Source organism: Petromyzon marinus, chromosome 22 (assembly GCF_048934315.1).
Source record: "Petromyzon marinus isolate PM22_M1 ecotype Great Lakes invasive population chromosome 22, UKy_Petmar_22M1.pri1.0, whole genome shotgun sequence".
In the NCBI taxonomy this organism is placed as follows: domain Eukaryota; kingdom Metazoa; phylum Chordata; class Hyperoartia; order Petromyzontiformes; family Petromyzontidae; genus Petromyzon; species Petromyzon marinus.
Genome location: NC_133688.1, coordinates 10256037 through 10268704, shown reverse-complemented (window position 1 = coordinate 10268704; position 12668 = coordinate 10256037). Strand labels below are relative to the sequence as shown.

Sequence of the window (12668 nt, the reverse complement as noted above, 5' to 3'; positions counted from 1 at the left end):
CAAGGTGGGTAGCCAGCACCATGCCTGACCACCTCTGTCTAGTGGTAATGGTCACATAATGCACCAGGTTCTCATTTGAGGCTGAATCGACCTAGGTTTGCATAATTGTCACGGGTTGGCCGTGAGCAGGAATCGAACTTGGGTTGTCGGGTTCATAACTGCTGCACCACCGCTTCCTACAAATACAAAGGTTCACCGTATCGCCTGAACAGACTTTTTGGGGAAAGTGGTGTAAGTGAGCAGCCATGAAGGCCGACACGTTTCAAACACAAACAGTCCCTGTCGCACTCTCTCTCTCTTTTACACAAAACACTCGCTTCAGTCTACTTCCCTTGGTAACGATACACAAAACTAATGTTCAACAGCCAAATATACATGACCAAGATTGATTATATAACATTCTCCGCTGAATAGGTGATGTTGCGGTAGTGCTGCTGGTTGTAATGGCGGTGGTCGTGATGGCCGATGGTGGCAATGTTGCTGCTGTGGATGCTGGTTTCGTAATGATGATGATCGCGATGGTGCTGATTATGGTGCTGAAAGTGATGATGTCAGCGGTGATGAGCTGGCGTTGCCGGTAGTGCCGGTCACGGTGATGCCGACGACGGCACTCTTGGTGGCTTTCTAGCGGGTTGGTGCTGATGCTTGGGGGTGGCCTGCCGTGTCGTTGCACAGCGACTCATGGATGCGCCGGCAAACGGAGATTGTCGCCATTGACGCCATCCATTTCTACGGCTACGTCGAGCAGTTTGAGCAGCAAAAGCTGGAGCGAGAAGTCAACAAGGTGAGCACAGCGATTTGGTGTTGTGATGTGATTCAAGAATGTATTGGGTTTTTTTCTCCTTTGTATTGATTCTCATTTTTGTTGTTGTCTTGCTACCGTAGTCGTTTTGTGATCACGGATTTGTTAAAACCCATTGTGCGAAATACAGGCAAACCTCGTCGAACGCGGGGGTTACGTTCCTGGAAATAGCCGTGTTGGGCAAAACCATGTTCGACAAATAATAGACCTCAGTGGAAAAGACTTGGTTGCGTCCTGAATTTAAAATTATAACCTCTCCCTCATTGTTGAACTAATTCTACATAATTTCCACACTTGTTATTATTATGAGGGATGCTGAGGTGCTCTTCGGTTATTGTGTGTGTGTACACTCTTTAATTTTCAATTTCACCTCGACACAAATCCCCCGTCTATCTCGTACTGCGGCACTCACGCCCGACGGTTGTCCCTGACACTGTCATGTTAAAGATTCGCCATCCAGGCGTCCGTCTGATTTGCGTTCTCAAAAGACTGGATGACTAAATCAAGTGGCAACTTTTGTGAACATTTACGTTGTGCCACGGTGCCGTTTTCCTGTCCAGCGTGTTAATGATTCACCATCTAGGCGTCTGTCGACTCGCAGGCTCAATGAGTGGATGGCCAGGATGCATGCGACAACGTGTGAACATTTGCATTCTGCCGCTGTGCATTTTGATTGTGTTACATAATTATCACAGAAAAACATACACACACGAAAACATGCATGGTAAATACTGTAAATCCTTCTGACAGTCAGTTCATTCACACATACACCGTCAAACTGGGTATAGCCGAAACATCACCACGTGTTCCGGAAAACAAACCTCATTAGGTAAACAGTGTATAGCCGAAAAACGCATTCGCTAAAAATGCATATTCCTATATAACTTAATTTGCAGGTTAATACGTGCTAGATTGAACGCATTGATCATGATGCATCGTTACATGCCTGCTGCTTGTCATACTTGGAGGTGTATTTTAATATGTGGAGTCTGTCTAGACACTTGGGAGGGAACGGTCTTTACTGTCACGTGGGGAGGACTCTATATCTGGGGGAATCTGTCTTAGATTCCTGGCAGTTTGTATGGGTCTGTCTAGAGACAGCCTTCTTGGTGTATACATGTGTGCACATGTAGTAGTGTAGTTTTGCAGTCTAGTGGTGTAGCGCTAACAGCCCGGTGATTAGTGTTCGATTTCCACTCGTTACTGGCATTAATGACGAATATCTAAACCGGTTCTAGGTTGACGCAGCCTGAAATGAGTACCTGGTGCGGCATGTACACATCACAACTGGGGAGGCAAAGGCGACTGGGTGTGGTCCTGGCCACTCACCCCCTCGTGTGCCATGCTTGCATTCATTGGTGCTCGCAAACAGAACTTGCCCCAAGAATCTGTTCATGGTGGGGAGATGTTAGCTCCCTCGCCTGGTTTGGAGGAGGTCGTGGGTTCCATCCCGACCCTGACGCCTGTATATTTGGAGTTTGCAAGTTCTCCCCATGGTTGCAGGGATTTTCTCCTGGTCCTCCGTTTTTTCCCTTCACATTTAGAATCAATGTCCGTTTCGATTATATGGCTGTTATAAATTTGCACGTGATAAGCCTCCTTGTTGAGCTGTAATTGGTGGCCATGTCGCTTATCAAGACGCTAATAGCTCAATGGTCTTTACCTGGTCAGGTAAAAAAACAAGGGGATCTATGTCCATGAAATTAGATGTATTGGCATGTGTAGGTAATATATTTGGATCTGTCTATATAAGTGTATGGATCTGTGTAGAAACATGAGGTATGATCTAGATAACATAAATAGATTTTAGATAGATTTTATTTATTTTAGCATAAACGGCCCAATAGATTGTTAGGCTCTATTTTATGGGCATCTTGCCACGGTACAGATGTTACAGAGTAGAGTACACGTGTGGGCACGTGTAGCTTATACTTCTGAGTCTGTCCAGGTGTATGAATACATATATGGCCCTGTGGATATGATACTTATAAGTATGCGTGCCAACAGGTTTGGGTTTATCTGACTACACCTGTCCGTCTGCCTGTTTACAAGCAGTGTTCAAATTTCAAGGTTATTTGTGGCAATTGTGTTTAACCAGGTAAGAACTCAAGCGTTTTCAAGCATTGTCACTGTGTTTCATTTGCAAGAGTGACCTGGGGCATTAGTCTTTATATTCCCAGGTAATTTTAGAATTTGGCATATTTTCACCCTGACGCTGGCACACAACAGCTCTCTCTTGCGAGCGACGTCGTTGGGGTATCTTTTTTTTGGAAAATTATTTTTATTGATCCAACCACGGGGGAGGCGGGGGTGGGGTGTACAACTTCCGCGATAGGTGAGTAGTGCATAGCGGGATAGGCGGCTCGGACAGACAACCAACGCGGACGGTAGGACCGTAGCGTTATGTGATACGTGTGTCAGATCCCTTTTCTTCGGGGAAGGAAGGGGGAAAGAGGAAGGGGGAGTCAGTCTCATTTCAAGTTCAGTCAAGTGAACTCAGGGTCTCTGGAGTGGCATTCACAGGGGGGCCCCAGATCTGGGTGAACTCCCCTTCCCTATTCTTCAGTTTCAGACTCAGGCGTTCTAAAGCTGCTAGAGTGAATAGAGAGTTGTGCCATAGGGTGAATGATGGGGCCCCATGATTCTTCCAGGAGCTCAGGATGGTCTTTCTAACCGAAATGTTAAATGCTTGGAGAAGGGTATGTTGGTAACTGGTGATACCTTGGGGTTTAAGGCCCAGGAGGGAGGATCCAATGCGAGGTAGTATCTCGGTGCCAGATATTACGTTGTACAGATCGGTTATTTTATCATAGAATGTCCTGATGGTGGGACAGTTTAAGAAGAATTGAATGCACGTTTGGACCTTAAGGGTATCTTTAATGTGCGCTGCGAAGCAGATGGCTCGTAGTCTTGTCATGGTAAATACACACCGCAGTAATAACCAGGGGCGACCGGTGGATTCGAACCGTGAACCTCTGCAACAAGCGACGAATGCGCTACCACCAGGCCGTGTCGTCGCACAGTTTGTGGGTCTGTGTGTTCAACTTCTTTCGCACTTTACCTAGCCAACCGTGCTCATCGGAGGTGCGGTTTTTTTAACAAGCGTTGAGCTCGGCGCTGCCTCCTCCTTTGCATGCAGGCCTTCTGTGGATTCAGCTGCCCCGATGCCGCTGGTTCCCTCCCTCCCGTGGCCACTGGAAATTGGGGCTGCGGCGCTTTCGGAGGTGACAAGCGGCTGAAAGGTGACACCCTCACTTGAACTCTGCCTTCCCATTACAGTAATCTTTTTCTTCATCATCATCAGCCAAGGTGAATCCACTGCTTGCTTGGATAATTGGCATTTAGTTCAATAGTGGAGGAGTGTGAACAGCACCAATATCAGTGAGTCTTAAGATTGTATGTGCAAGATGCAAAGTAAGTTGCCTATGTGAACTTGTAAGTGCCCTTCCCCCAGTGTAAACATGAAGTACATTGGTCGGATAGCCAGGCATCATGTTGTTAAGAGGCCCTTAGGATCAAAAGAGGGCTGGATTGCAATGCTCAATCTCCTTGGTGGATGTCCGGTTATAACGTCCCGCAAGTCACATGACCCTGCATGTGACCATCCTCGCTATGAATCCCTCTCCTCTTCCCTCCACTTGTGAAAACAGTCGATGCTCTGTGCAGCTCACTTTTGCTTGCACCTTTTTTCCCCCTCTCTTCTTCTCATCCCTGACGTCTTGGCCCGGTCATTGCTTTCTCCTCCTCCTCCCCTTCCTGCCCGGCACTCCTCCTTTCTTGCTGCTGGTTATCTTGAGCCGTGCAGTATTTGTCTGCCTTGGGGACTTCTGTCCTGGCATCCCTTCCGATTCCCGGTCATCTTGCCCTGTCTGCTCCTCTTACGCACCTTACTACTCCCCTTCCCGTGGTGTGCCATGGGGTAAGACATTTATAGATTGCAATGAGAATAAATCCCGATCATGCCCTTGCGACGTCAGCACTGCTGCAGATGCTGGCAGCGTCGGAGGCCGGGCGAGACATCGCCTACTTCACATTTGGGGACCGCAATCTCGAGGACGATTTCCGCAACATCCACGGCTTCCTCCAAAACCAGGACCGCACCGTCGGTAGGGTTCACGCACAGCCCCCAGCGAGCAGCATTGGGCACCGTAGCACTCAGCACAGGTTACTATTAAAACTAAACTATTTTTTTATTTTACACTGAGCTATATAGCTCTTTTTCAGAAGCGGCCTTGCCACAAATGATCGGTCAACGAAGTGGCTTATGTGTAAATTTATAGCAACCGAATACTCTCAACGCATGTTTCTAAATGCGTAGGGCAAAACCAGATGACCTAGAGAAAAATCCACACGAGTACGGGGAGAGAGAACATGCAAATTCCAAACATACAGGCATCAGGGTCGTGATCGAACCCACTATCTCATGTATACCAGGCGGGGTAGTTAACATCTCACGGTGGTTATCCTCATTGGAAGCCTTCAGCCGGTGGTGGAAATTCCTCACATTTTACATTTACGTGATATAACCCAAAAAAAACCTGTATTATGGATGACGTTGGTCGCGAAAGCCTACGTGTTAAACAGTACAAAGACAATGCACTATCAGGGAATTTATAGCTCGGGATGAGCAGCTACAACATGGGACCTTTTTTTCCAGTGTCAAAGCATGAAAAAATAAGAATAGGTTTTACCCTGTCTGGCAATAAAACAGGGTTGTTAAGATGTTCAAACACCATTTAGAAACCTTTTGCAGAGACTGAGTCACTCAGAAACGGTCATTCATAACGTTCCAACTCCGAATTGCCATCTGGCAAGCTGCTTTACCACACACTGAAGGTAACTTCGGCACACATTTTTAAGATTACTGTTTTTCAAATTAACATATATGAGGTGTATTTAACTTTATAAATTAACAGCAAGAGACGACAATCGCATCTGTGAATGACAAGAATTGTGCTCAACGCAGCGCTGCCACCAGATTATGTTGCTATCTGGGACTTGGCCTCTTGAAAACTGCCCAAATTGACCAAAAAGTTGCCCAAAATATGCAGAGCCACCTGTCGGCTTCCATTACTGATGATGTTTTTGTTTGCATGTTCACCACAAGTAGTACTGTGTGTGGTTAATGCAGATATGATTTTCTTGAAAAAGGTTTTGTAGTTGCTGTTTGAACATCTTAACAACTTCTGTTTTATTTACAAAAAGGGTAAAATAATTTTTTTCATACTGACTCAGTCCTTTATCCTTCTGGGGTCTGTGTAATGCATACCTCTAAGTGTAAAGTCTAGTGGTGCAATACAATCTGTAATTGATCATCATAACACAATAATCTTGCAGACTAGATGTCATACATTTCAAACAAGACACAAAATGTGTAAAAATTATGCAGCCATTTTGCATATGCAAATAAACCATCAGAATATCCTGAAGAAGTGCATTGTGAGCGAAATAATTTCATCTTTACTCAAAATGTATTTGATGGGGATGTAATACTAGAAGATAACTGGTGTTTTGCATATGCACGAAGGCTGTGCGCTTTATGTCCTGTTTGAAATCTATTGTGGATGCCCTATAGAATGACTAGCTCTTGCCATAGAAATCTGGAATTTCCACCCCTGCTTTAAAGTCATGAATGAAAGAGAAACACTGGCCCGTGTGTTTCAGAAGGGAGTCATTTTCATTTGGTCCCTGACACAGGAGTGCATGTGTTGTTTGATTACAGCAACACTTTGACAATTTAGGACAGTCAAAAGCCCATGACCAAATCACCCTTCGCCCAATGTCATTTAATCTTGTAAGCTAAGCAAGTTGAGCTTAGTTCTTGGATGGGAGACGGATGAGGAATGTTGGGTGTGGTAGGCTTGGGCTGCAAGGTGACAAAGAGATTATAGTACATTGGATTATTTAATCTATCTGTGAGACACCTTGAGTAAATGGGGGTTCTCTTGAGTTAAGCCTGTTTATTCCCATCTTTCCCAACAGCTCATAAGTGAAACTTGTGACACTAAAATGCAGGACTTGCTTGATAGAGTCTTAAGACTCGGTTCGGCTTTCCACGGAAAAATATGGGCATTTTAAAAGCTTACTCAGCTACCTGTTTATAGTTCCTCAATTGATGATCGTGAAGTGACTTAATGTATTGAATTAATTCATGAACTGCACTCACACTGCCTGACTGCCTTCTCCCTCTGCCTTCCACTTTCGTAGGTGAAGTGTTCAAGATGTTGGTGCAATTCCGCACAATTCTGCTGGAACACTCTCCCCACAGGGATAAACCTCAGCTGTACGAGTGGCTCATGCATAAGCTGCAGAAGTAGGAGGAGGCATTCATCATAGCTTTCCTGTCCACCGACCTGCCCATCCAGTCTCCGTCGCCAAAACTGCACATCCCATGTCTCAGAAGGAGAGTTTTCCAACGAATTCATCGCAAGTACTCTGAGCCTCAAGAAATCAAGTCTCAAGAACTGATCTTTCGGTCTTAAAAAACGATGTACTGGGGTTTGGGTGGCTCAGGGTGCTAATGCCAGCGTTAAAGCTTTAACAACCTGATTTGAAATATGTGTATTTCAACCACCACTTGTGGATAGATTCTGCCCAGTCACAAATATTAATCACATTACATTGCACATCTTCATATAATTTGCAATATTTCTGCTCTGAGGACGAACATATTAGATTATTAAAATGTGACTAACACTATTTAAAAGGCATGAACGAGCACTTTTGTGTTAAAAGGTTCGCTGAAGTGACTCCAAGAAGCGTTCTGTGGGGTTATCTCCTGTGACATTTCCCGTATGGATGTATGTATGTTGAACTTATTTTCCACCGCACGTAGCCAATGGTGCTAATTGGAGGTGCGGGGTAAGGATAACAAACTAAACACAAAAAACAGTTCTAAAAAAATTAGTTTTCAATCGAGATTTTTGTGCGCTTCTGACTGAGAGCATTCTAGAATTAAATGTATCCATCTTGTGATGCAATGCAACTATCATTTGTGATATAAATTCGGAACATCTTTATTCATACAATGAATATATATGTAATTGCATATATAGCTAAGAGTATAAATGTATATAGTACTCTTTTCTAAAAAAAACATTTCTCGTTAACTCACACTTCCTCTTAATGTCTATAAAATACCTCATCTTTATGAAGACAACCGGAATTCTCGTGTCATAACTTGGGCCTGAGTACAGAATGACGTACAAAGTTCTATAAATTGTGTAAGCCGACTTTTCGTAACTAACTCCCGCGAGGGAAGTTCAGACATTTAAGCATCGTAAAGATAGGATAAAAGTTCAGTGATTGGGACCCACTCGTAAGTCGCTGAGCAATGTCTGCAAAAAAACAACGGTAATGAATGACTTAACATTTTGGTGACAACATTTATATTATTAACATTAATACCATGAATATTAAAGTGGATAATGGATCGTCAATATTAAAAACAAACATATACACCTCAGCCATAGATTGGCTGAAGTGCACAGAGCAATGACGTCTTGCCAGCCATGTTACATGAGTGACGTCATGGTGGCGATGTTGCATGGGGGTTGTCTTCCTGGCAGGTAATTGGCTGGTGTAGTCGGAGTGGTGATCCGTCGAAACCACTGACGCGGCCATAAGGTTGCAATCTCATTACAGCACCCATATTTCCTTTGAATGTTTATAGAGTTTATCTTACGTTGTTTCATAGCCTACTACAATCGCAGCCTGATGGGACGTTTTCAATACTCAGGTCCTTGATTTTTGGCTCTTCTAAAGTATTCCCAAACTTTTTAGAAAGTCTGGCAATTTGACTCTTTAGGATTGGCCTGTAATATTTTGACTCATACTGAAGCCTACATCTATTGTCTCTTTAATTATTATTATTCAACATTTAGTCATATTTTGAGACTAGTTCCTGAAGTCTCAAAATGTACTACTTGGGGTTCGAGATAGGGCCTTGAGCATGAGGAGCAAGGACTACCATCAGCCTGGCTGAGTGATTGAAGTACTTCACATTGAGGCCCATTGACCTTCGCGTGACCTCACTTTGCACGAATAATAATTAAATATTCAGCGTTCCTGCTGGAGGACTCACCGTCTCTGTGCTATAACTTGCATAGCTGCCACCATGAATATCAAACCATAGAATCACTTCTCCTCTGTCGAACAATACTCATTAATGTGCTTCTGAGGTGTATCCACATCGTCAAACTGAAGTGACAAAGAGATTCAATTGCAGACACTGCTTGCTGCTGATTTTTGCCAGTATAGTGAATTCCACGGTTGACAATTACAACAGGAGGCACAGAGCCAGATATTTACAAAAATTACCATACGCTGTTTATGTCGTTAGCAGGTTGTTGTGATACATAGCATTGTATGTCATCATGGTGTCTAACATGCCTTAATTGATCTTGTCATTCTGTTGATAACAAAAGCCATAAGATCTACAAAGGATTGTGGAAATTCCATCCAAAATCAATCGCATGTAGTGCCAGCAAACAGTTGTGTAAGGTTAAACTCAAATAAAATGTAAGTTGTTACTAATTATTGACATCTGGAAAACTTTTATTTTGTAAATTCTCAACTATTCTTTAAAATTCTCCCAATCTCTCTACTCTGTACTCATATGCATTGGGCGATGGCCCTTCTTAAATTTTTCTTTTTTAAGGCAGAATTAATTATGAAAGTGGTGAGATATTTTTGGGCTTGTGCTTGTAAAGTCTATTAGCTTCACTACAATCAGGATCGTGGCTATATGTTGCTGCAGGATAAAAATCAAAGCTGTGTGTTGTACCAATTCCACCTTTATTAGGTTCGCGATGGCATCTTGATGGCGGATGTTGCCTCACTGCCACAGTGATTATGGGATGCTATGCTAAGTCCAAGCCAACCCAGACTTTGCTGTATGTGTTGTGTTATATAGGGCCCTCTGAGGTGGGTCGTAACACCAAAAAGGTTAATCATAAGTAGTGCGCGCAATTGGATTGCAATTATCTTACCCAGCCAAAAGTGGAAATTCCACATTCCCCTTGTCCACAGGACCATCACTGTTCACTGCAGACAAAGTGGTACCGATTGTATTGGTTCTAAAACGATAATAGGCTGAGTTAACAGCAGACAAGGATTTTAACTCCACCTTGTGAGCAATTGGCTCACAAACATTTAACATCGTACATATGTTTTGATTTAAAGCTTTCGTGACTGCAGGGATTCATATTCTTGGTTCTTTCGGTAAACAATTATTTTATTGTTTCCCTTCTACGTGACTTTACCGAAAGAACCAAGAATATCGTACATATGGTCATGTTCGTGGTGGTAAACAACTGTTTGGCTTTACAAAACCATTTGTTATCACTGATTGGGTGTGCTTGTTGTGTACATTGTAAATTAGAGTTTTGTGTTCATGGTCTGCATCAATCTTGATTATGGAAATGTCACTGTTCTGTAGATGAAGGGGAAAAGCTTGGTTATCCATTAATCTTCCAAATATAACTTTTCAGAGCAAATCATGGTCTGCACTGCGTTAGTCTTTTTGGCAAGGTGGAAGTATGGTTTGAGTGCTTGATTCACAAGTCCAGCGATTGAATCAAAATCCAAGTCATGGATTAATTGAGCCTATCTTTGCTACAGGGATGATACAATGACCACCATCTTTAAGGAATGTCAACCGTGATTATCCTATGTGTCTCTGCCTTGTGAATGTGGAAATTCCACCAGTGGGCCAGATAATAGAGGTGGGCAACACCTCAAAGCTTAAATTTTGATTTAAAGCTTTCGTGACTGCAGTAATTCATATTCTTAGTTTTTTCGGTAAAGTCACGTTGAAGGGAAACAACAAAATAATAAAATATATATAAAACAAAAAATTCTCACGACGTTTCGACCATAACTCAAACGGTCGTCTTCAGGTGTGTATTTATGCAAACCAACACACCTGAAGACGACCGTTTGAGTTATGGTCGAAACGTCGTGAGAATTTTTTATTGTTTTATATATATTTTATTATTTTGTTGTTTCCCTTCAACGTGACTTTACCGAAAAAACTAAGAATACCTCAAAGCTTGTTTGAGCAGGGAGATTAATTTACTTGAAATTTATTTGCTCATTATGATAGTGAAATTGCTATCCCGCAACTGAGCAGCCCCGTGCATTGTACGTTTAGCTCCGCTTGCTGTATTGGGCATTTTGGAGAGGGCCATTCAAATATGAATAAATAAAAGCAAAATACTAATATTTTCCTGCGCAAGCGAGCAGCTCTGATAAAGCATTGGATATTCCACATTCCTTTGATATGGAACGTTCTGTTTATGGGACAACCACTGTTGACTTCAAAGTGGTCCTTAGTTTATTGACAAGAAGGGATGATGGGGTTAGTCAACTCCTGATAGTGATTTGAAATAACGACTTTCTAATTGTGAGTTAAGTGCCTTGTCACACAACCACCTGGCGCTGATATAAATTAATAAAAGAAACAATTGCCAATCATTGAATGCATGAGTGTTTTTCAAACGTGGCTTTGGACCAGTTCATTTGTATTTTATTTAATATAATCACACCTTTGTAAATTCACTGCTGGAGGAAGACCTTCAAATGCTCTGTCGGTCAGGGCTTGGTTGGTGAAGAGGGATAGTGCCCAGGACCATTTGAAACATCACGAACCACTGGCGTTATTTTTGGCCTGGAATCGAACTTTAAGGGTGGTTCAAGTTTCAAGACCTGCGCAGCTTGTGAAATTTAACTGAAAATGTATGCACATGTCGCTTTATAACACGTGTCGCTTGTTAGTTTGACACATTGGCTTTCACGACCAGTATTGTGTTGATTGTTGTTCACTCGTACACTTACGTGAGCAGTACACAGAGTATAGAATTGAGCATCGCATGAGTGATTATAAGATATATATTTTTTTAACTGTTGCACCATTGTTTTAGTTTAGGGTAACACGTCAGTGACGAGCAGTCTTAGGCAATATCAAAAACGGTATCGTAATACACGTTGAGGTTTCAACAGTGCATGAAGCAAGAAGCGCATCAACATCGTATGAGAAGCCCACTAACATGATGAAGCAAGGTGGTAGCTGTGTAATGATTTCACCCTGATTTGGAATCAGTACAGACCTCTTTTCCTAGATGACAATAGCTGTAACCTCTTTGCCACTCTTAGATGTCATTGCAGTATACAGTGCCGAGAAATGTTTTTTATGAACCCCAATGATAATTATGGGCATTCCATAGTTTTATGGTATAGCCTTCTTGAATCAAAACCGGTATTTTCTTAAATATCTAATAGGGTTTAAATTCACCATTTCCATGTTTTTTTTTTAAAACAAAATGATGAATGAATTACACAATGAGTAACTAAGGTTTATGGTATGTGAAAAAGTAAGTAAACCCCTGGTTTCATTAGCTCAAGGTAGTCATTCGAATCCGGTGTTTAAAGGTAGATCTTCAGAGGTGAGTTTAGGAGGCACCACCCGGTATAAAGATCAGAAACTTTGAGTTTGATCTTCACCATACATGCGAGTGTTCATGCCTCAACTATCAGAAAAAAATATATAACAACCATGGTTTTCATGGAAGGATAGCAAGGAGAAAACCACTGCTCTCCAAAAAGAAAATTGCTGCCCGTCTCAAATTCGCAAAGAGCACACAGATCCACAAGACTTCTGGAACAGTGTTCTCTTGACAAACGAGGCAAAGGTAGCAAATTTTGGCAAAAATCATACACTGCTTTCGAACACAAGAACTTCATCCCAACCGTGAAGCATGGTGGTGTGAATGTAATGGTTTGGGGCTGTTTTGCTGGCTCAGGACCTGGACGGCTTGCCACCATTGACACAACCGCGATTTATGCATTGTATCAGAAGATTCTAGAG

At 42.6% G+C, this 12668-nt stretch overlaps 1 protein-coding gene across 1 annotated transcript in view; it reads left to right on the top strand.

The window, feature by feature from the left end:
• PARG (poly(ADP-ribose) glycohydrolase) overlaps positions 1–11278 on the top strand; it is a 148606-nt gene extending 137328 nt beyond the window's left edge. Inside the window, exons 18-21 of the mRNA XM_032959084.2 lie at positions 676–784; positions 3942–4044; positions 4780–4908; positions 7010–11278. Of these exons, the coding sequence (XP_032814975.2) occupies positions 676–784; positions 3942–4044; positions 4780–4908; positions 7010–7119 (451 nt within the window). The 3' untranslated portion in view covers positions 7120–11278. The remainder of the gene's footprint in view (positions 1–675; positions 785–3941; positions 4045–4779; positions 4909–7009) is intronic.
• The last annotated feature ends 1390 nt before the right edge of the window (positions 11279–12668 follow it).